The sequence below is a fragment of the Sebastes umbrosus genome, chromosome 23 (assembly GCF_015220745.1).
Source record: "Sebastes umbrosus isolate fSebUmb1 chromosome 23, fSebUmb1.pri, whole genome shotgun sequence".
Taxonomy (NCBI): domain Eukaryota; kingdom Metazoa; phylum Chordata; class Actinopteri; order Perciformes; family Sebastidae; genus Sebastes; species Sebastes umbrosus.
Window position 1 is genome coordinate 9,482,568 of NC_051291.1, and position 21,930 is coordinate 9,504,497.

At 42.6% G+C, this 21,930-nt stretch overlaps 1 protein-coding gene across 8 annotated transcripts in view; it reads left to right on the plus strand.

The window, feature by feature from the left end:
* The window catches only part of LOC119482364, a 66,503-nt gene that overhangs the window by 41,365 nt on the left and 3,208 nt on the right, over positions 1-21,930 (plus strand). For 7 of the 8 annotated variants that reach the window (XM_037759797.1, XM_037759798.1, XM_037759799.1 and 4 more), the window contains 5 exons: positions 4,042-4,272; positions 16,544-16,614; positions 17,270-17,380; positions 17,878-17,975; positions 20,972-21,041. In XM_037759797.1, coding sequence (XP_037615725.1) covers positions 4,042-4,272; positions 16,544-16,614; positions 17,270-17,380; positions 17,878-17,975; positions 20,972-21,041 — 581 coding nt within the window. The remainder of the gene's footprint in view (positions 1-4,041; positions 4,273-16,543; positions 16,615-17,269; positions 17,381-17,877; positions 17,976-20,971; positions 21,042-21,930) is intronic. The other variant, XM_037759796.1, reaches the window with a different exon arrangement.

A 21,930-nucleotide genomic window follows, 5' to 3' on the forward strand; every position in this document is an offset into this window, starting at 1 on the left:
TGACTGATTCAGGGCCCTGAGTCGGTCTAGGGCAATATGTTACTTGATTTGTGTGGCGACATCCCTGCAACCAGGAATGAGTTTTATATGATTTAACAGCTTGTTCTGATTGATTTATTAGCTTGTTAAATGTATATGTTGTACATCCATTGTCAAAGAACACAATGTCTGAAATTCCCTTCAGCTTTAAAACGCTGCTTTTTTTACACATTTTACGACGAGGCGCTCCCTGTTTAACTACCCTGTAAGAATCATACAAACTGGACTAATGGAGGAAGATGTCCCCCAGAGGATCGAGGTGATGGCTTGTGTGCTTTGACCTTTTGGAGGCCAAAGGCATGGTCACACTCTGGGGGAGGAGGAGGAAGGGAAGGGAAGGGGGGGGTCATCAGCAGGGCGTGGAGGGGTCACGCCTGAGGTCACACTGTCTCTAAAAGATGCCCAGTGTGTGGCATGTCTTTGTGTGGATAGGTGAGATTTGGTTACCCCTGGAGGTGTGAGCAGTTCAACCCTTTGAATAGAGATCCCCAGTAATGGAGGGAATGACCCCATTATGACTCAATGTATATGAGAAAGTTGAGAAAATGGGCCTGAGATCAGTTCACATGACCAACTGATGATTTATATATAATAAGCCACAAAACGCTTATTATATTTATTATATTTTATTGTTCAACACAGGCCATTTCGGTAGAATATGACAATAGAATGGCAGACGTTTTACTGCTCTCCAGCAGTCACTTTCAGTCCAAAATGATGGAAGCATAGCTTTGCTGTTGGTCGCTGATGTTGCAATGGAACGAACAATTGACTTTCACTTCTTGGCAATATATACGTTCTTTGACGACATGACCACGACCACTTAGGAGACAGGAAGTGTGTACCATTTCAAACCATTGGGGGAGCTTGAAATGCGTCATCTTTGTTACAGAGAATCTTTGATTTAGTACTGCACGTCCATAAAGTTGGGGAACTCACAAGATACATGTTGAAGAGAAGAATGTTAAAATGGAAAGAGCAGAGACCAAGATATCCTGACTTTTATTCCCCGGTATCGGGCAAGCTCCAAAAACACTGTATCCTACATTTCCCATAATGCAACTGAATGTTGTCATTAATTAGAATTTTTAAAAAAATGTAAACTTTGGAAAGTTTCTCCAAAGCCACAGAAGACTTTATGCAATGGTTTATTAGTGCACCTCGTGATAAATATGTCTAAAATCATATGGAATGGTCCTTTAATTAATAATGTTGATGATTTAATGATGAGTAATTTTTCTGATGTTCGTTCCATATCAATGAATTGCCCGACTGTCTCTGGATCAGTCGACAATGGTTGACCAACTCTGAGATTAGAGTGAAGCCAGAAATGAGCTGCGATAAGATGCTGCAGCTCCCCAGTGAGGCTCATGTTAAGACCTTTGTCCATCTTTGCTCATCAGGAATTCATAGGTAGGGTAATCCCTCCCCTCATAATTGTTTCATGACTGTTTCCCCGCTGCCCCCGGTCACTCGGCGTTCACCGCAGTGTTTAGCATTCAGCTGCTACTAAAGATGTTAGCGTCCAAATGAATGTAGCGATGTGCGGGGGCCACAAAGAGCACTAATCTGAACTGACCCTGGTGGATTGTTCCAGAAAGCTGAGGAAGCTACGGGACAGATTAGCCTCCAGAAAGACAGAGACGGTGCGAGCAGAGATTAGTCGTGTACTAAGCGAGGATCGTTTCCCTCCCCAGAGGACCACACACTGACAGTGTAGCCATGTCACCATTGTCTCTAAGCCACCGCCGCTGTGGACTCATCGGCTATTGTCTCCGAAATCCTCCAGCGTTTCCCCAAAAACCTGGACTCAAGCCCTTTGATTGGCACTTGTCAGGGCTGATAGAGAGGGTGACGTGTTGGGAAAGGCTTCGATAAAGGAGCCCTGAAAGGAAAATCCCCTCCCCATGAATAATAAATTGGCGAGGATTTTCCTTTTTACTCCACCCCGCTCCTATTCTGCCATTCTCTGAGCAGATAGAGAAGTGAAAGCTCTGGGTGGCATCAGTGAATGGCCTCGGCACGCTGATTGTCTCGCTGATGCTCATCCCTTTCTCAAACACGCAAAGAAAGAGATACAAGTCCGACCTTCTTGCCTCTGCCTGGTGGCTGGATGGTAAAGGGCAGGCAGTGTGTGTGTTGGAGAGAGTCGGGCGAAGGGGTGGGCGGCGCATGTGTGTGTGTTTATTGTCATCGGCGGCCTTTTCCAGATCAGCGAGGGGATTTGACTCGGCCGCTCGCAGCCAAATCCAGCTATCTGCTGTGTTCAGATGCTGTGGTTGGTATGGTAACCTGCTCTGTGTGTGTTTTAGATGGGCTCTTGTTTCCAGCTTGAACTGACCAGTAATCAGTGCGGTGCATTCATGGATTAGGCCATGTTGGAGGTTAGGATAGGAGGGTTTGAAAAGGAGGAAACCAAATCCTGAATAATTTCAGTCGTGGTTTCACCCTGCTTTAAAGATGGTACATTATACAAACTGTTTGGAGTTATAGATTTTAACCAGTGCTGATTAGTTGATCATCAGGAAATTGATTATCAACATATTTCATAATTGATTAATCACTTTATAAAGGAAAAACTGTAACACGCATCTGAAATGTGAAGATTTTGTTGCTTTTCTCTGTTTAAAATGAATATCTTTGGATTCTTTTGATCAGACAAAACAAGCTATTTGAAGACGTTACCGTGGTACGGTGGCCCCGAGAGCTCAACACACTACAACAAAAGAAAACACAAGCAAATGAAGACATGTTCACTAATTTGACACATGTGCATGCATGGGAATGACCATCATATACTTCTATCATAATGTTCTAAACCCTTATACGCTCTAAACTTTCAAACTCTAAACTGTTTATTACAGATTTATGACTAGAAGAACTTGACACACAGTGCTGAGCTGCATCTCAAATACATCTTCAGGTTCCCAGCTTTCAGATGATGTACACCACTTCTATGTGACATCTACTGTTGACCTGCTATCTCCCCCTAAAGAACCCCTTGTACCCCCCTAAAAAACACAAAAACGGCTCTATGGTAAAGATGGGTGGAATGAAAAAGGTTAAACAACAAGAAAAATAAATACAGGTTTTATTTTAATGTATGATGCATTCAAAGGAAAAGTTTTAGATTTTTGAAAACCATTATCTTCACATCACATTCATCATGACGTCACTGTAGATATCCCAGACATGCACAGAACCCCCCCACCCCCACAAGAAATGATGAATTCTGCGTCTAAAGATGAATACATTTCTCATCCCGTCGTCTGTTTTGGTGACATTGAGACTTGAGCGTGACGTTGAGGCTGATGGGAGCGTGTGATTGTGTGCAGTGTGGTGGAAGACGGCCTGTCAAATGAGACATGGCTCCATCAATCTGGGCTGCTGACCTCCGCGCGCTCGCTGACGAGATAAATGAATCCACGGCGCCACGTTCGGACGGCTTGATGAATCTGCTGCCTGTCGGCTACTCGACTGGTCAAGCTTTCTCCTCCTAATGACTCGCGTTTGCAAAAGAAAAGAGTCCGAAACTCTGATGGAAACTGTTGCAAAAGACAGTCGCAGCCCTCCTTAAGCTCAAGTCTGCATTGATGGTGCTCTTTGTCTCGGCGCCGCTACACCAAGAAGTGTATTCTGTGGACTTTATATTCAGAGATAATGGGGCTCTTAATTGGCTGGTCAGTGACAAAATGGACGTCTGTTTGAGTTTCAGGGAGAGCGTCCGCTGCTTAGAGAGACTCTGAAAGGACTGAAGGGAGATGTGACTGTGGCATTTAGCAGAACAATGTGATGGGAATTAGTGTTTATTAAAGCAACTGAAATGGGTTTTAGTGCTTTTTACTAAGTGGCTACTTCCACGTAGACAACCATGAATACTTGTTCAGGACTGTGGTGATTACAGTGTTTATATTTAAAAAGTTAACCCCTGTGCTAAGACTTCTACATGCAGGACTTCATTAGATTTTTTAATGTATTTTATGTCGTATCTCTCTGCTCCAGGTTCCAGCACAGATGAAGGGGGCCCCACCGAGGAGGAGGAGGATGCCAATTATCCAGGATGGAGGGACCGAGTCGAGTCCTCGGCTGGAGGAAGGAGGCCCAGCAGAAGTGAAGAGAAGGACAGAAGGATGGAGGAGAGGAAAACAAAGGTGCTGAACATGCTTTCCCAACTGCAGGATGACACGCCTCGTCAGCCGAGTAGCAACAAAGGAAGCTCCAACTTCGAGGACTGTGAGTTTATTATCTAATGGAAATTAGATTATTTAATGCCTTAAAGCAAAGCAAACCCAGACCCTATTTTGATGTTATTTTCCATCATATACCTTCACTAAAAATCAGTTGCCTCATAACGTACAAAACATACAATTAATATGCTCTCCTCAAAGCCACCAGACAACAGTAATTTTACCTTGCTGATCATCGAAATACAGTTCATTCAAACTCGACAGAAACAAAATAAAACTCATCAAATCCATCTTGGTTAATCTTTCCACTGATCCAACAATCACCAACTCTGGTTTGGTTGAAATAAACCCTTAATTCACCGAGTTAGATGTGAAAAGAAACAGCCGTTATATGAGCTCCTCAAAGCCACCAGACTCCATTCACAGAAACAGTCATTTTACCTCGCTGATCGTCATTAAACATACTTCATTTAAACTCAACAGAAACAAAATTAAACTCATCAAAACCGTCTTTGTTGGTCTTTCCACTGTTCCAGCAATCACCAACTCTGGTTTGAGTTTGAAAGAGAAACAGAATAAGTAACAGATATAAAAAAGAAATAACAACCGTAACATTTTAACGGTTTACCAACCCTGTTGTCCGGTGCGTTCGTGATTTTAAATGTGACACACCAGACAAAACAAATGAGAAAGGCACTCGTGATACGGAAACCCATATCGTATCACCTACTTTTAGCAGGTTTTCCCGTGTTTAAAAGACCTGCATATATGCGCTAATTTTAGTGGAAAATTGGTGTAAGACTCCACTAGAGGTGTTGCGCGTCAGACAAGGTGCTTTGTAATGAAGCAGCTGAGGAGATTTTGGTCCGAATTAATCATTAAAATAAATATATATATAAGAAGACAGGAGTCCTTGTGGAAGTGTTGTACTTAACTGCTTAAAATCAAGGGTTTTCCAACTCCAGCCATGTTTGAAGGCTGAATCTATCTCTTCTTTGGCTCATGTTCACACAATAAACCCCACAGGGGAAAAATACAAACACCCGACACATTTACCAACACTCCTCTCGACTCTAAAAATTTCCCCTCAATTACGCCACTTGATTTTTTTTTAGAATTGCCTTTTTTGCAAACAGGAGTTTAGCCAGGAGTTCTCCAGTTTCCCTCAAGTGCCTAATTTCTGGCATCCAGGCCTTTGTGAGAGCGCCGGGGCCGACGGGTCTGACAATAAGCGTCCACACCTAAGGTCAAGGCTGAGGGGGCCGGCCCTCTGCAGAGGTCACCAGGTCAGAGCTCTCCCGTGAGTGCTGGCACCCATGAATGGGGCTGATTGGATAGGTTTGTTCAGACGGTAATCAAGCAGGATGAAGAACCCTGCAGCTGGCCTCACTATTCTGCTGCAAGGTTATTACTAATGGAGAGCTTTTATTGTGTTACAGGAGGATGGACTTTGGTTTGTGTGTGTGTGTCATTGTATTCATGTAAAAACAGGTGGAGTTTTACATATATGAGTGATGTCATGTTTTGGTTGTCTTTGCTTCTTTAAAGGGCGTTTATCAGAATACAGCTTTGGTTAAGAGTTGGAGGAAGTTTATGTGATGCTAGCAGCCGTGGCTCTATGGTGATGACAATCTATTGGTGGATCCTTCACTTTGGTTCAGACTGAAATATCTCAACATCTATTGGATGGATTGGCTTGAAATTTGGGACAGATATCTGTGATCCCCAGAGGATGAATCCTAATGACTTTGGTGATCACATGACCTTTCCTCTAGCGCCACCATGAGGTTTATAGGTGTGGTTTTCAGTGAAATATCCCAACAACTGTTGGATTGATGGTAGGGTTGGACGATTGGACGAATATATCGTCTATCGGTGATTGGCTGAGGTCATCGGCAGTTGTTTTTTTTGGGTGATGTTTGTCATTTGCACGCCGCACACATTCACGTTCCCCTCAAGATGAATGGTAATAACTTTAGTGATCCTCTGACTGTTCAATTTGTACAACTTCTGTCTGTCAGAAATAATCAAATACCACATATTTATATTCCATGAAGATATGTTATTATCACACAGCCTTTTCTTATATTTATCAATAAAAACATTTTCCTCTTCAGGTTAATAATTGATTACATTCAGGTTAGATTTGGGTTTAAAGGACACTAATAAAGTTCTTCATCAGCGTTATTGTTTAGAGAAAGACACTCTCGTGTTTAAGGGTGTGGTGTGTTTACAAAGTGGGTCCTGATCCAGTCTGTCATTTTTTACGCCTGAATATTCACCAAGGTCCTTTTGTTTGTCGTGTGTGTGTGCGTGTGTGTGTGTGTGTGTGTCCTTGCACATACACACACCTGTGGTTTGTGTGTGCACAAAAGTGTGTGTGAGTGTGTTGACTACCTCTTGTCCAGACACTTGTAACTGTGGCCTCTCATTAGGCTCTGAAAGGGTCTAACTGGTCATAATTGTCTCTTTTCGGTCCAACGCTGACCACTTGCCAACGGATTCCCAAAATAGAGACCACACACACACACACACACACACAGACACACACACACTCCCATCTATAACTTCCTGTACTCTGCCACCATCCATCCATTCAACTCTGCGACCCTCCAGCTTGTCATCAGTCAGCGGTCGCTGCCATGCAGCTCGTATTTGGAGTGAACAGAGAATATGTACATAAGCACAAAGAGCAGATGTAATTATTCTCTCAGTACGAGTCAAACCAGCTCCATATGTAGATTTATAATGCGGACTACGTCAATGAGTTGGTTCACATAATACAGAATAAACATCTTTTTTAATCTTTAAACTTCTCTAGTGGCATGTCGGTACTTTTTGTGAGTAAAAACTATGAAACTGACATTTTAAAAGCTATGATAGAGATAATATGATTAAGTTGCATATTGGCAAATCTATAAGATTTCTTTAATTTTCTTAAACTGTATATCCTTATACAGTAAACCACATTGTCCGCACGTCTTCCAGTGTCAGAAATTCAAACCCAGAAGAGGCTGGTGCTGTTTTTTTTCGACTCTGTTCTCGACCAACTCATCTAATCCACTGTTTCATATTGCGGATGTTTAATTTATTGTAGCTACAGGGGTTTATGTGACATCTGCACTTTCTTCTGCTGCTGGCTGCTTGGTGATGATGTTGGATAAAAGCCCAAAGCCTGGGTGATAATTCAATATTATTGCTTATCATCCCTCTGTATCTATAGTAGTAAATTCTAGATATTGTGGTTCACGGTTGTCATGGCTACATATTAAAAATCAGACACAGCATGAGACCTGAAAAAAAAAGGATATAGATTTTTTTAATCATACAGTTTCATTCTGGGAAAAAAATCTAACCAACCATGTCATACTAGCTTGTCATGGAGGAGGCTAAATAACGCTCCAAACTTATGCTAAATTTTGGTGAGGAAAAACTGTCATGGTCATTTTCAAAGGGGTCCCTTGACCTCTGACCTCCAGATATGTGAATGAAAATGGGGTCTATGGGTACCCACGAGTCTCCCCTTTACAGACATGCTCACTTTATGATAATCACATGCAGTTTGGGGCAAGTCATAGTCAAGTCAGCACACTGACACACCGACAGCTGTTGTTGCCTGTTGGGCTGCAGTTTGCCATGTTATGATTTGAGCATGTTTTTTATGCTAAATGCAGTACCTATGAGGGTTTCTGGACAATATTTGTCATTGTTTTGTATTGTTAATTGATTTCCAATAATAAATATATACATACATTTGCATAAAGCAGCACTCCCATGTTGATAAGAGTATTAAATACTTGACAAATCTCCCTTTAAGGTACGTTTTGAACAGATTAAAAACGTGCAATTAATTTGCGATTAATCACGATTAAATATTTTAATCAATTGACAGCCCTAGAAAGAACATTAAAGAAACAAATATTTAATTTAGGTATTGTAATTTTCCAATTTATGAATGCTTTTTCTGGACTTTAAAGTCCAGTTTTGCTTCCTGGCTCCGTAATATGTGTCTGTGGTGGACAGCGGGGCGACACTGATGTCAAGTAGCTGTGGTCTCCTTTGTGTTGCAGCATCTAGCGCCTGTTAGCGTTGTGAGGGACTCTGTGGGCTGAGGTCTCTGATGAATGTCGATGTTGATCTGGAACACCTGGCGGCCTTGACGCCAGCCTCGCGTTGACCCCACCCACCCTCACCACCACCACCAGCAGCCTATATTACTGTCCTCCACCTGTGGGCGGAGATCAGCCCTAATTGTTGTTTTCAAACAAGGAATGAGCCAAAAAAGAAAAATAGATTGAATGAACAAGAAAGACCAGTCGCTTAAAAGCGAGATGAAGGGAGGTTACGGGCATTAGTGCGAGGTGTTTGTGTGTCTCTAGTGCGTGTTTCGGTACAGTGCCTTTATGTAACCTCTGTTTACTCAGCCTTTGGTCTGGAATACCTCTATGTATTTACCATCAGTCCAGAATGACTGGGCAAACAAACAGCTCGCCTATTGATGAGCAGCGGTGTGGAATATGCCCGCTGTATTCACAAGAGAGAGAAGAAGGGACGGGGTAGAGGGAGAGAGCGAGCAAAGTAAATCTGTCAAAGAGTCTATTATACGGTGTCCAAACAGAGAGCGCCCTCCACAATGGCCTTATTAATGGCACAATGTGGAGGAGCGGCAGGGCAATAATAGCAGATGATTTTGCTTTGTGAGGTTATCTCTCTGGAGATCTGGTATTGCAGTACAACAGATGATTTGAACTCTCGGGGGCATATCGGTGCGGATCTGCGGCAGGAGCTGATTGGACGTAGGCGTGTGTGTGAGTGTTTGTGCAGTAAGTTGTGGTTTGTGGTGAGGCCGATGGCGTGCAGCCAGAGACAGGAGTGTGGCCGCTACGTGTGTCTTTGTTTGTTTTCCTACCAGAGCTCCAACCCCCCCACCCGTTTCAACACACACACAAACACACACTCCTCAGTCTTTATGGAGAAAGTGAGGGGGAGGAGTCGAGCGTGCACGGAGCAACAACAAGCGCCTGCAGGAGAATGCTGCCAAATACTGTCACCCTCTTTTACATTGTAGTACCCACTCAAGAGACACCAGCACACGTTGCCAAATTCTGCTCTGAAAAGACGATTTTATACAACAGCAGTGAGGCGCTCTGACTACTGATGTGCCAGGCCTCAGTATTTGTAAAACGGTGGGTCTTTATAGTAATTTACACATTTTTTAGGAGGCTGTGACCGTAAATATAGATCTCAATTAGATGCTGGGTAACTTTTGCCAATATCGACATGCTACACATCATTTATTTGGGTAGTTCAATCGTTCAGTTAATTTTACAGAAACCTTGAGCACCAAAGTGGAATTCATTCAGATTTACCGTCATTAGGGATGCAAAACCGAACCGTAAAAAAAAAAAAACGTTCAATGACGTACCAACCAAACCGTGGGCTCGTTGGGCTGTTGCACCACTATTAAATACAGGCCTGCTAATTATTTGATGAGGCGCCAGAGACATAGAAGAGGCGCTTATCTGAATATAGGCCTACTTGACCATTAAGTACCCTGCATTATTTCATGTATAAAATCAGTGTTATGGCTTCATATAATATAGAAATATCATTCATTACTACCAATCAATCAATCAATCAATCAATCAGTCAAGCTATTCATATATTTTGGAGTTCAAACACGTTGTAAATGGTTTTGTTTTTCTTCTCCATGATGTGCAAAACAAGCCGAACCGAAACTGTGACCCAAAAACCGCAATACAAACCAAACCGTGGGCTTGTTGCACCGTTGCACCACTAACCAGCATGGTAAACAATCAAAAGAATCAAGTTGTGAATATTTTCAAGTGAAGTCCATTGCTGCTCACTGTCTGCTAACTTTGTTCGTCAAACGAAGACCACACGTTTACTGACATAAACAATATTTGCTCTTCTTCCTACACCGTGTTGTTGGGTAGGGGGGAGGGAGAGAGAGAGAGAGAGCAATCTGAGAGTAAATCTGGCTAATGAAAATGAATATTCCTTTGCAGCCGTGCATACTCCGATTAATGTAACCGGTGGTGAGCACAGCGTCCCTCTTTCATTCCTTCAACCACTTTCTTGAAAAGGTCGGCGTTGCGATATTTGCACGTATTCAAAAACCTGTTGATATCCAAGTTTTTCATAATGTTTAAAAGTAGGTGTGTTTCTCCTTCCGACCAGAAATGTGAGCTTTTCTTTTGGGCATGCATCTCTGCAAACTGTCGGCTAGTTGGTTTGTGTACAACGCACAGAGCTGGACGTAAACAGGAAAGAGGCCGAGTGTCCCAAACTGCCATAAAAACCCCAATTGAGAGGCATCTTCTGAATGTATACATGTCTAAAGAATGCTCTTAAAACCTGAATAAAATCATCATATCCCACATGTCTTAACCTGAAAATGCTCCATTCGGAATAAATCCTAGTTCAGAATATCCAATGTTGACATGACCCGTATCATATTCACAATAATAGTGGTAGTAAATGTAGTCATTGGCATTATAGATATCAACATTCATTATAAATGTGTGAGTATCACTCCTGGGAAGTTAATATGCAGTTTTACTGTCAGAAACAGGGACTCAGTTTACTTATCCTTTAATCTTAATCCTTTAATCTTCATAGGCTCAGTTAAATCTGTATGACACACATTTCTACTATATCATAACATCAAACTCTTGTAAGAATAGACGGAAAATAAACTTTACTGCTTGCTGAATTGATGCATAGAGATCATTACCACACAAAGGCTACAAACCACCACGTTTAATCTGCTCTCCGCGTGCACATGTGGCTCGTCTGATTGCTTCATCCGTCTGAAAAACCTGCTCAGTCACTTCTACTGCACCTCCTGCTGGTCTGCAGAGCTTTTCCTGCAACACTTTTTATCAGATAAGATGTCGATCTTTACCTTTGATGTGGAGCCTGTTCAAAACGTCCAACAATGCCTCATTCTATACTATTGTGAAACGAGACGCTCGGCCTGGTTTACAGGTCTGCTTTGGCGCTCAGGACCTCTCACCTCCTTATCTCGCAGCACCACGCTTCATATTTTATGCCTTTTGTCTCGTCGCAGTAGATTTACAGCACCATCACATGTTTACGTACTGAAACCCAAAACATCCCATAAACCCATTTTCTGCAGTTACAGATCACTTTAGACCCTCTTTATCTGTGAGTGTGTGAATGCTATTTGCTCTATATTCGTGGACTTAATCGCATATTTTAGGGCTGTATATGTGGGGCATGTTGCACTCTGACATTCTCCTGCTATTAAAAAGGGGGTCACCTCCGCTCCGCCGCTGAATGTGACCTTTGTTAAAGGAATTACGGGACACTTTATACAGTGTGATGATGAGCAGAAACAAAAGTCTGGGATTAAGCGGGAAGGAGAGCAACAAACAAGTGAACTCGTTAAAAACACAATAGACCCCTGTGTGGGTGGGTGTGTGTGTGTGTGTGTGTGGGTGGGTGGGTGTTATAAATTGCATCCTGACACTGTTTGACAAGTTACTTATGGAAGTTCACTCCTGTGTTTCCATTCACATATTTTGATGAGCATTTTTAAGTTAGAAAAACTGTTTGGAAACGGCAACATTTAATAAAACTTCTTCAGTTACGATAGTTTTTACGCTCGCTTGAGGTGTTTTTTGTCTTTGTTGAAAAAGAGTTGATGCGCTAAATGGGATATGGAAACACCTTTGCCGATTAAATTCTGACGTAGCGAACATTTAACTCACACGACATCTTTTCAGATATATATATTATATTGTCTTTGTCTCCTGACAGCATGAACCAACACTAGCTGACATGAAAGAACTATTCAAACTGCCCAATTGAAACTAATTCCTGAAGACCTCTCTCCAGTTTTCTCTCCTGGATGGTTAGATGGCCAATCCGACTTGTTTTATTCCCCGTTCGCAACCTCTACTTCTTCTTCTACTCTGTTTACTGGTGGATTACAGTCAAGCGTAGTCTATAGCAGCAACTTCTGACCAAACCTCATAGCCGAATTTATTCGCTCCAAACCAGTTGATGGAAACGTGGCTAATTCACATTTCTTTATATTTCAACATTTCAAAAGTTTACTTAAAATTTGTTCAGTTTGAATGGAAGCACCAAACTGGTCAGTAGAGCTGGGTAGAGTGTAAAAAATGTTGTTACTAATTGCAATCCAGTTTTGGTACTGATGTTAAGAAAATATTTTGCTGATTTCTTGTTTTTCTACAAAACTATTCATTTCAAAAGAAGCCAAACTTTGCAAATGTGAAATGTTGTTAAAGCACAAACATCCGAATCAAAATTTTGCCCAGGTGAATTACATTTAAATTTTCCACACTTTTTGCGAAATCTCATCTTAGTTCTGTTTATTACACGACTGTGTTAAATACTCGATTCTGATTGGTCAATCACGGCGTTTTGCGGTCTGTTATTTCTTATGTATAGCAGACCGTTGCTATGGGCGCAGTTCTGATGTCGGACTCTGGCAGACCATTTTTGTGTGAGTTTTTGTGTGTTGTTGAGTGGAAGCTAGACTGACTAGCTTCCACTCATAAAGTGGAGGCTAGCAGGCCTATAGTTTGCTAAAATTAGCACTGATCACAACTATAATGTTACTTTTCGCTGTTTTTTTTTAACACTTTTCCCCCGGCGAACACTAACTTTAACTAATGTCACTATAGAAATTTAACAAAAGAAGCCAAACTTCCCAAATATTAAGTGTTGTATAAAACTCACGTCTGAAATGGCAGAATTATGATTTAAAAAAGGAACTGTCGGATCAAAGAAATTACTAAACAAGACTGTGAATCTAACAGGACATTTTATGCCAACTTTTAATACCAGACACGTTTCAGGCAGTACCAACAAACAGCATGGAGGTCACCAAAGGAAATATCAATCATACACAGATGAGTACCAATATTTGTCAGCCGAGCAGTCAGCAGTGTTTTTCATCTGTCAGCTGCAGACATTGAAAATGACGTCCAAGTGTGCGTTAAATGAGTTGTGACCCGCGGCTGTTTGCAGCCCGCGGACCGCTGCACGAGCAGTGACTCTTGCGAGAGAAAAGGAACAAAACAGAAAAACAAACGCCGGTGAAAGAGTGAACCTCCCTGCTCATCATCATCACGGCCCCATTCTTCCTCTCTCAATTGCAACTGAATCGCCTCGGTCTCATTACAGATTACGGCCTCAGCAGAGTGACTCTCCCCTTTCTCTCGCCTCTCTCCACACAGTCCCTCTCTTGATTAACATTTTCTGCTAGGCTTCACACCAAAGGCACAACCTGTGCTCTTTAAAGGCAGGGTGAAAAAAAAGCCATCAAGCGCTGGAGTGGAATCAGATAAGGCTATCAGGCAGGAGGCTTTACTGCCTCGGCTTTGTCCTGCTCCTCCACCCGCCCTCGCTTCCTCCCTCAATCTCTCACTCCACTGCACCTTTTGTCCGGCTGATTCCCTGACGGAGTGCTCCCCTCAGCCTGGGATCCCCCGACCCGACCTCCTCCTCCACCACCGCACTGCACTCTGTGTGTGTGTGTGTGTGTGTGTGTGTGTGTGTGTGTGTGTGTGTGTGTGTGTGTGTGTGTGTGTGTGTGTGTGTGTGTGTGTGTGTGTGTGTGTGTGTGTGTGTGTGTGTGTGTGTGTGTGTGTGTGTGTGTGTGGTAGTGAGACAAGAACAGGCGAGGCTGTGGTCAGGCCTGATGTTGACGTTGAACTTTCTTAAACTCCACTTCCTTCCCTGTTTACTCTGCACTTTAGACACAACACAGTGTATATTATAGTCAATAGTATGAAACGTATGTTAGTTTTATGATGTAATACAGTATATATAATATCTTTTCCTCAAAACAATCACCTCTTTTTGGTGATTGTTTTCCAGTACAATCGCTGATTTTTGTTGCTACCGATTAATGTACTAGGCAGGATATTTTACAGTTGAAAAATCAAATTGTCTGTACTCTCTCTGGTAGACAAACTACAGCATGGTGACACTGTTTGAAAAACATATCTTTCTGCATTTCTGTACTTGAATTTATTGCCATTTATTGGCATTTACGCCGCTACCGATATATCTGCAGTAAGCTAATGACGACCTGTTTATCAGTAAGGCTCTAATTATGCTGTTTCCTATGATAAACATAAACTTAAATACTTGAAATCTGAGAGTGCATCATACAGAGATATAGCAAAAAGTGAATATTCACCCCAGTCCCCAGGCAGGTGAACACAATTAGAAACGGCATATACATTATATACAACAAGCATTTACATACATGAGGGGGGAAGTATAATACTAGAAACCCCCCTCAATGTGATGCAGTCCAGTACAACACCACCACTAACTATGACCTCAATACTCACACCTATTACAGTGTCAACAAAAACTAAACATTATAGGCATCATAAAAGTAGACTTTATAGCAGAACAGTTGTATTGGATTGCATTAAACTGTACCGCTGTACCTAATAAAGTGGACATTGAGTGTATAATAAGTAAAATCTCAATCTGCAAAGAAACTAGTAAGAACAGCAGTAAAGTTAGTAAAAAGTTGAATAAACTAATGCAGGGTTCAACGTTTTCCACTTGGATCAGAAATCTACTTGCCCAAAGTCAATTTTTACTCGCCCCTCTGCAAACTGTTTTATTTATTAGTGGTCATCAAATAACAACAAAGACTAAAGTTAATTGTCATGGTTTAATCTTTATGTTTATTTATTGAGAAGGAAGCGAGATGGCTCACTCCTTAGCTACTTCCATCATCATTTCTGGAAAAAACAATGTGTGCAATTCTTTTTACAGTAAGTAAGTAAGTTTACAAAATGGAAACAAGTAAAGTACAAATATCTTAAAAGTGAATTTAAATATGTGGTATGTGAGTTCTTCCACCTGTGGAAAAAAGATGGACTCATAAGATAATAATACATCTATAACCTTCACACACCTGAATGGTTGTGGACGGTCAATAGAGAGTATAATAATGAACCATCACAGCTATCTCTCCTCCAGATGGTCAGTGAACCTCATCCGGCCTCATTGGTGGATCCATTCACTCTCTCTCATAAGCTGCCGTCTCCCTTCAGCAGATTGACCAGTGCACTGATCCGACCACTGGGTGAATGTGTGCTGGTGTCTTTTGAAGACAGAGGACTTTAAATGTGGTCACCATGCAGGCTGAGCAGCTCCAGATCCTCCTGGTCCTGCAGCTCCTTCTCATCTCAGATATTTGCAAACAGATGCGTGAAGCCGGCGGTACGCTGCTTTTTTTTTTGATCAATCAAGCTTTAACAAGTCAAGTTGACTACATGCGAATGTAAGATTTTGCATGTGAAAGGCCGAGGCAAGGGAAGGCCTGGTTTCGATTAGGCCTAAGCTGATAAATGGCGGATTCAAACAGCCCCCCTGCTACTGTGGAGAAACCCCAGAGGTCCAGGGGTTTAAGTCCAGACTGATATCAACTCTGTTGCTTCTCTTTCTTCTCCAAACCAATGAATAGATTCATTATTCAGTCGACTCATTCTCATCTCCTAAATTGAAGTGGCAGCAGCTTAAAAGCCCCATTTTCTAACCCCCTTTTTTTTCTAAGTCACTCTCCATCCCAAATTTGCCTACTGAAATATTCATGGGTGTGGTTAGCCTCAGTTTGTTCCCCCCCTCCCCCCCATGTAATCATCGTTTTTTATATTGGAGACTTTCATCATTGCATTTGAGTTAATGAAATAGGTGCTGTTTATATAAAAAAACAGGGTCTTTAGAGCGAAGTATTTGATTATGAACATTAAAGACACATACAAATTATTTTTTTTTAGTATATATGTCATAATTAGTCTCTTTCCTTGCTTATTATCAATTTGGCCGATCTAGTATTTCCAGTTTCTTACTATTTGTGTTCATTCATGCTTTCATCATTCGCTCACAGTAAATACGTTTTTCCATGATAAAGCTGAATATTGTGGTTTATTTGAAGCTCTTGGCCGCTGCGTCTCCAGCATCTATTCATCTCACATTCTGTCTTTATGTAATAAAGACTCAGCAGCCAAGTGCCACTCTGCCCCCCCTCCCTCCCCTCCATCACAGCCAACTGGACGCCCTGTGAACCACTCGCCCTGTATTGTCCACCCTCCGTGACCCTGGTGCGACCAGAGGAGAGAAATATTGCTCTAATCCACTCTGCACACACACTGGAGCCTAATTCTGTTACTCAAGATGGAAATCACTGTTATGCATGCTATAAAATGTAACACTCAAATGTGAATTCCACCAGCTCTAAAAAGTTTGTCTTTGTCTTCTTCTCTTTGCAGTCGACTTTTTGGCAAAGTATTGCATCTTCAGTCAGGAGAAGCTGGCGGAGTACAGAAGAGCTTTTGAAGCAGTAAGTGAAAAGACATTTACACCCTTTATATTCTGGATATTCTCCTTCACTCCCTGTTAAGAACAAGATGATGACACGGCTTCAACTAACAATTATTTTCTCAATTAATAGATTATTCGTTTGGTCTACAACTTCAGAATCGTAAAAGTTTCCCAGAACTCAAGTTGGCATATTTAAATTACTTATTTTGTTCAAAGATATTCAATTTACTATGATAGAAAACTAGCAAATATTTTCATTTAAGAAGCTGAAACTGGTGAATTTTTGCTTTAAAAAAAATGATAGTTTTTTTGTCAATTAACTGACTAATTGTTTCGTCTAGTTCAGTGGTTGTCAACATATATCAAGATATATCCAAGAAGGGTCACATGACAATTTAATGGCATAATAAAAGAAAAAAGAAAAACATATTTCCACTTACATTTTCTGGTGCTTTCAACTGCATCTCATGAATTATTCATTTTATTTTTTCAGACTTCTGTTTCTACAGTCCAGAAAGAACTTGCTCAAGATTGTAATCATTTTTCTGAATTGTCTCTATACTGGATACCTTTGCCTCTCAAAAATTTAAAAGTCCTTCAGATGAACCACTGATCTAGATGATGACGATGCTGCTGCTGACGATGACGATGATGATGAGGGTCTTTCTTTTCAGGAGGACGGTGATGGTGACGGCTACATCTCCTGTCTTCAGGCTCTACTCGCTCTTAAAAACATCGTCCCTGCAGAGCTGCTGTCTGACGAAGAAGAGATCTACGTCTACCGGGTACTGCAAATACACAACCATTCACATATACACACACACACACACATTTGACTGACACAAAACGGCCCAATCAGAGCCTCCAACCCAAACAATCTTCATAAAAGTATTTTTTGTTTTAATAAACTGAAATGGCATTACGTTTTGTCGCCATGTTGAGCCAAGCCTACTGAACTCAGTGACCTGAAGATCTTTGTCGTCAGGGGAAACTCTATGAGACTGATGAACTCTTATGCCTCATATCCATTGGATGGTTTACCTCAACTCGACTCGCTTTTGGTACCAGGTCCTTTTCTCTAGTCGTGTTTCCACTGTGGATAGAACCCCGTCAGTGTAGGCGGGATTCTCAACTGATCGCCGTAGCGATACCGCGTGAAACTGCTGTGTCCACCAGTCATGAATGTTTGGACAAAGTTTCATGGCAATCCATCAAACACTTGTCGAGATATATCAGTCTCTGAACCAAAGTTCTGGTTTTATATCTTGGTTTTTCGTTTCAGATCCTGGAGCTGGTGGACTTCAGAGTGACAGATGGGCTGGTGGACCTGAGGCTCTTTGCTGTGATTGCGAGCCTGGCACAAAAAGTCGCCACCATGGAGTAAGTGACCTCCAGCAGACACACTCTGAACTCCTCAATGAAGCTGTTAGACGAGTCCCTGACCTGCCATAAATAAGAATAAGAGTGTGTACGCAAATTTGTTCCAGCGATTTAGTCGTCGTGTGTGGGGCTCCCTTTGATCCTCTTCTCCTTGTGTCTTCAGACATTTTATACGACTTTAGAAGTCAAAGTTATGACGTAGGATGTGATAACGGCACATGTATCAATACTGAAATGATTCATCAATGAGTAGAAAGACATATCAAGTTATTTATTGAGCAAAAATGCTAAATATTATCTGGTTTCAGCTTCTCAAATGTGGGGATTTGCTCTGATTTATATTGAATATATTTGTTTTTGAGGGCGTTAGCGTGGGCCGTGGGAAATTATTATCGATAATAACAGTTAATTGCCGCCCTACATTGGACCCTGTGCAGACAGAAAGCATCATTCTTGATTTGAACTCGTCTCCAGCGTCCTTGTGTCCCTACATTATGCCCCATATGCCGCAGATTCCCACACACATCGCTTTCTTCCTGCCCCGCGGGTGTGTAGCTTCCTACAGACAGGAGTGTGTGGAGCCAAGCCTCCTCTGGAGGTCTCCGAGGGTCAAGGCCTGCTCCCAAAGAGTGAGAGCTCCCTCTCAGCGAGGACGGGGTCAGGGTCACGGGTCCTCTGATTTACGGCCAGCCCTTTGTGTCGTGCATTAGAGGAGGCCTGTAGACTGCCTGCAACCACTGGCACACACAGACCAGGGTGTCTCCTCTCTATGGAGGCAATTATAGTAATGATAATGAATGACCATATTAAACCTCCTCTCACAAAACTCCTTTTTGCAATTTGAATAATAAGAAGAGAGAAGATCAGCGCTCATAATGCCGCCTCCTAAACAAGGAGAAAACAAAAGCATCCTTCTGTCGTCTCATCCCAACTGAACTAAATTGATCCTCTTACCTGTTTCAGTTAATCCTGTTGTCTCTAATCCTATTTCAGAAATGAGCTGCAACAGTAGTTACACAATCAGCCTTTCTGATCATGCAAAGCTTTGAAATCTGAGGAGGTGTGTTTCCCGCATTTTTATATAGATTCTCCAATTTTACCTCGCACTAATTGCACCCGTCCCCCCCTCCTGTTACTCGCCCCTTTTCTTTTCAACTTTAACTGTCCGTCCCTCTCACGTCTCTAATCTCTCCGGCTCTCTTGTTGCCTACCTCTCACCCTCTGTGCCGTGCTGTTTTGGCCCTTGACTCAGCCCATCTGTCCCTGAGTAGCATTGTGTCCACCTCACACAGCGCCACATTCCCTCAGGGCAATGTCACATGATCTGCCAAGAAGCACATTGCCATGCAGGATTCCCAAACGGCATCCGTCTCGGTCATTGTTATTGTCACTGTCATGCCTTGTGTTGCATGGGTTGAGAGTTACTGTAAGTGTCCTCGCTACGGGAAATGCACTGGACTAAATGAGTCAGGAAGCAAAGGATGTTTGTGAAACCATGAGACAGCAAAACCTCGCCCTCCTCCTCCTCCAGAGAGTTCCCTCTCACTGCAGCCCGCTCAAAAATATCCCAAAACAACTCTCAATTCTGTCAAATGAAACTAGGTCAGAGTATGTTTGCATCCCTTCGCCCCCCGCCGGACTGTATACCGGCTCCCCAATGAGGAGACCGCCAAAATGTTGGGCATTACGTAAGCGAGAAGTCTTCTGTGTTGGCCACAGCGGGGTGCCAGAGGAGGGCCGACAAAAGAAAATGGGTTAGGCTGCTATTATCTTCCCCGCAGTCCATCACCAGTCCCCTAGCCCCTCGTTTACGCTCGCCATTATCACGCCAGTGTCCTTGGCGCACCAGCATTTGGACTCTTTTACTGCAAACCAAGTGCAATTAATGATCATTAGCTGGCCTGTCTGGCCTCATCCCCATCAAGCCCCAGCCTGCGCCGTGGTTGGAGGACAAGGGCCAATCACAGCACAGGGAGCACTCAGGCGTGCATTGCACTCGTTGGCCCAGTGCTTGGGCATTCTTCGCTCTAGCAGGCCATTGAGCGCGCGGCGAGGAGGGGCTCATTAACACAGGGCGCTCGTTAGAGAGGGGACGACCGTCGCTGTGCCACACGCTGGACAGGAGAGGTCTGTCCCGACACAATCGGCCGTGTCTCCCTCTAATTATCCGAGCGGACCTAGATTTAGTTGGTCTGCGAGCGGTCACATTGCGGCAGAGTGTGCCCCGGTCGCTTCTTCCCCTCCCTCAACCTCCACACGAACCCCCGCTCACCCCACTCATCCCCCGACACCCACTGTCCCCAAAACCAGGGCAGTTTTATCCGTTACTGTGGCGGGATGTCCACGTGTGCCCACGTATTGTTTGGCAGCCAGGCCACTGTGAGCAACCACAATGGGCTCAGAACACTTTACCATCACATCTCTGCAAACACAACATCGCACGGGACGGAACCGCCAAAAATCACCCGCCACCGCCGCCGCCACAAACAGATTGTCCTGAATTTGTCTGCAGTGCCAACCAAAGTATTTACCAACACTCAAACTGTTTTTGGACAGATTTTACATTGATTGAAGATGAATGACATCATTTTTGTTATTGTGATTCACAACAAACGAAGGCTTGTTAAAGGTGCACTGCACTGATTTGACTCTTTAAAATGTCCTGTGTGGCTCTGCTGGAGCTTTCCAAAGTCTGAAAAGTAACCCCTCAGGGTTATCTTTAAATTTATAAAAGAAAACCTGCATTACAAACTGAGGACGTGGGCATTCACCAGGCAGGAAGGGTGTAACGAAAGATTGAGTTGCATTACGGGAAGTGTAGGATCCAGCTTGACCCACACACGAGACTAAGAACCAGGATCTCTCAACCTCTGCTGCCCATTCTTGATTTAATCTCTGTCTTGTATGAAAATCCAAATCAGTTTAGTACTTCTTTGAAATCCTTTGCAGAAGAAACTTTCACCAATTAATGTGATAATTTGTCTCTTTTCTTCCAGTGAGTTTATGCGATCACTAATCAGCGACATGGACTTCCGCTCTTTAGAAGTGAGGCTCTTCAAAGCGAAGGTAATATCCTCAACTTCTGCCGGCTAAAGTGCTTTACACATACCAGTGGTGTGCCGAATAAACAACACGAAAATCAGAACTATTCACACCGGCATCGATGCGAATTTGTGACAGTTGCAACACTTTTTCAATAAAAGGTTTGAATAGATTAGAGGCGAATGCCGGGATCCTATTGACCCAGAGCAGCAGTCTGTCTGAGGTAAATGTTGTATAGCCTAAACTACTGTAAGCTATTAGTTTCCTTTAGGCAAAATGCTCTGAGTGAATTTGCCCCTGGTAAACAGTTGCAGTACAAGTACCTCAAAATTGTGCTTGAGTAAATGTACTTAGTTACATTCCACCACTGCTTTATTCACGGTACGAATGCTCGGAAAAATCGGCCTCATTCCAAAAAAAATAACGTCGCTTTTCCGCCACGTAATTTTCACGTTCTGTGTGAAAGTATTCATGACAAAAAAACAGTTTTAAAACATATGTTGACGTGTGAATTAGTTGCACAAAGTGTGTAAAGGCTTTAAAGTGTGCGGCAAAGAACTCCCATCACATGTTTATACTCTTGAATTAGTTTTCACAAGGTGCACTCGATTCCCTCCACGCAGCATCAGATTAACTCTCACATGAGTCACATTCACGCCACAAACACGGTCTCCGCCTCTCTTTCATCGCTCCGCGGGTATAATTATAATGAAATAAATACTGGTAAACACTTTGAAGAGCAATTCCAAAGCATGCTTTGTAAAGCTAGCTTCTTTTTTTTTTTTTATGAAAGACACTCAGCCCTCATGCATAGAAATGAGGGAAGCAAGCCAGAGAGAGAAAGAGAGGGGTGCTTTTCCCTTTTCATAGATTAGCAAAGCCCTAATCTCATTAAAGTGCCCAGCAGTGAACA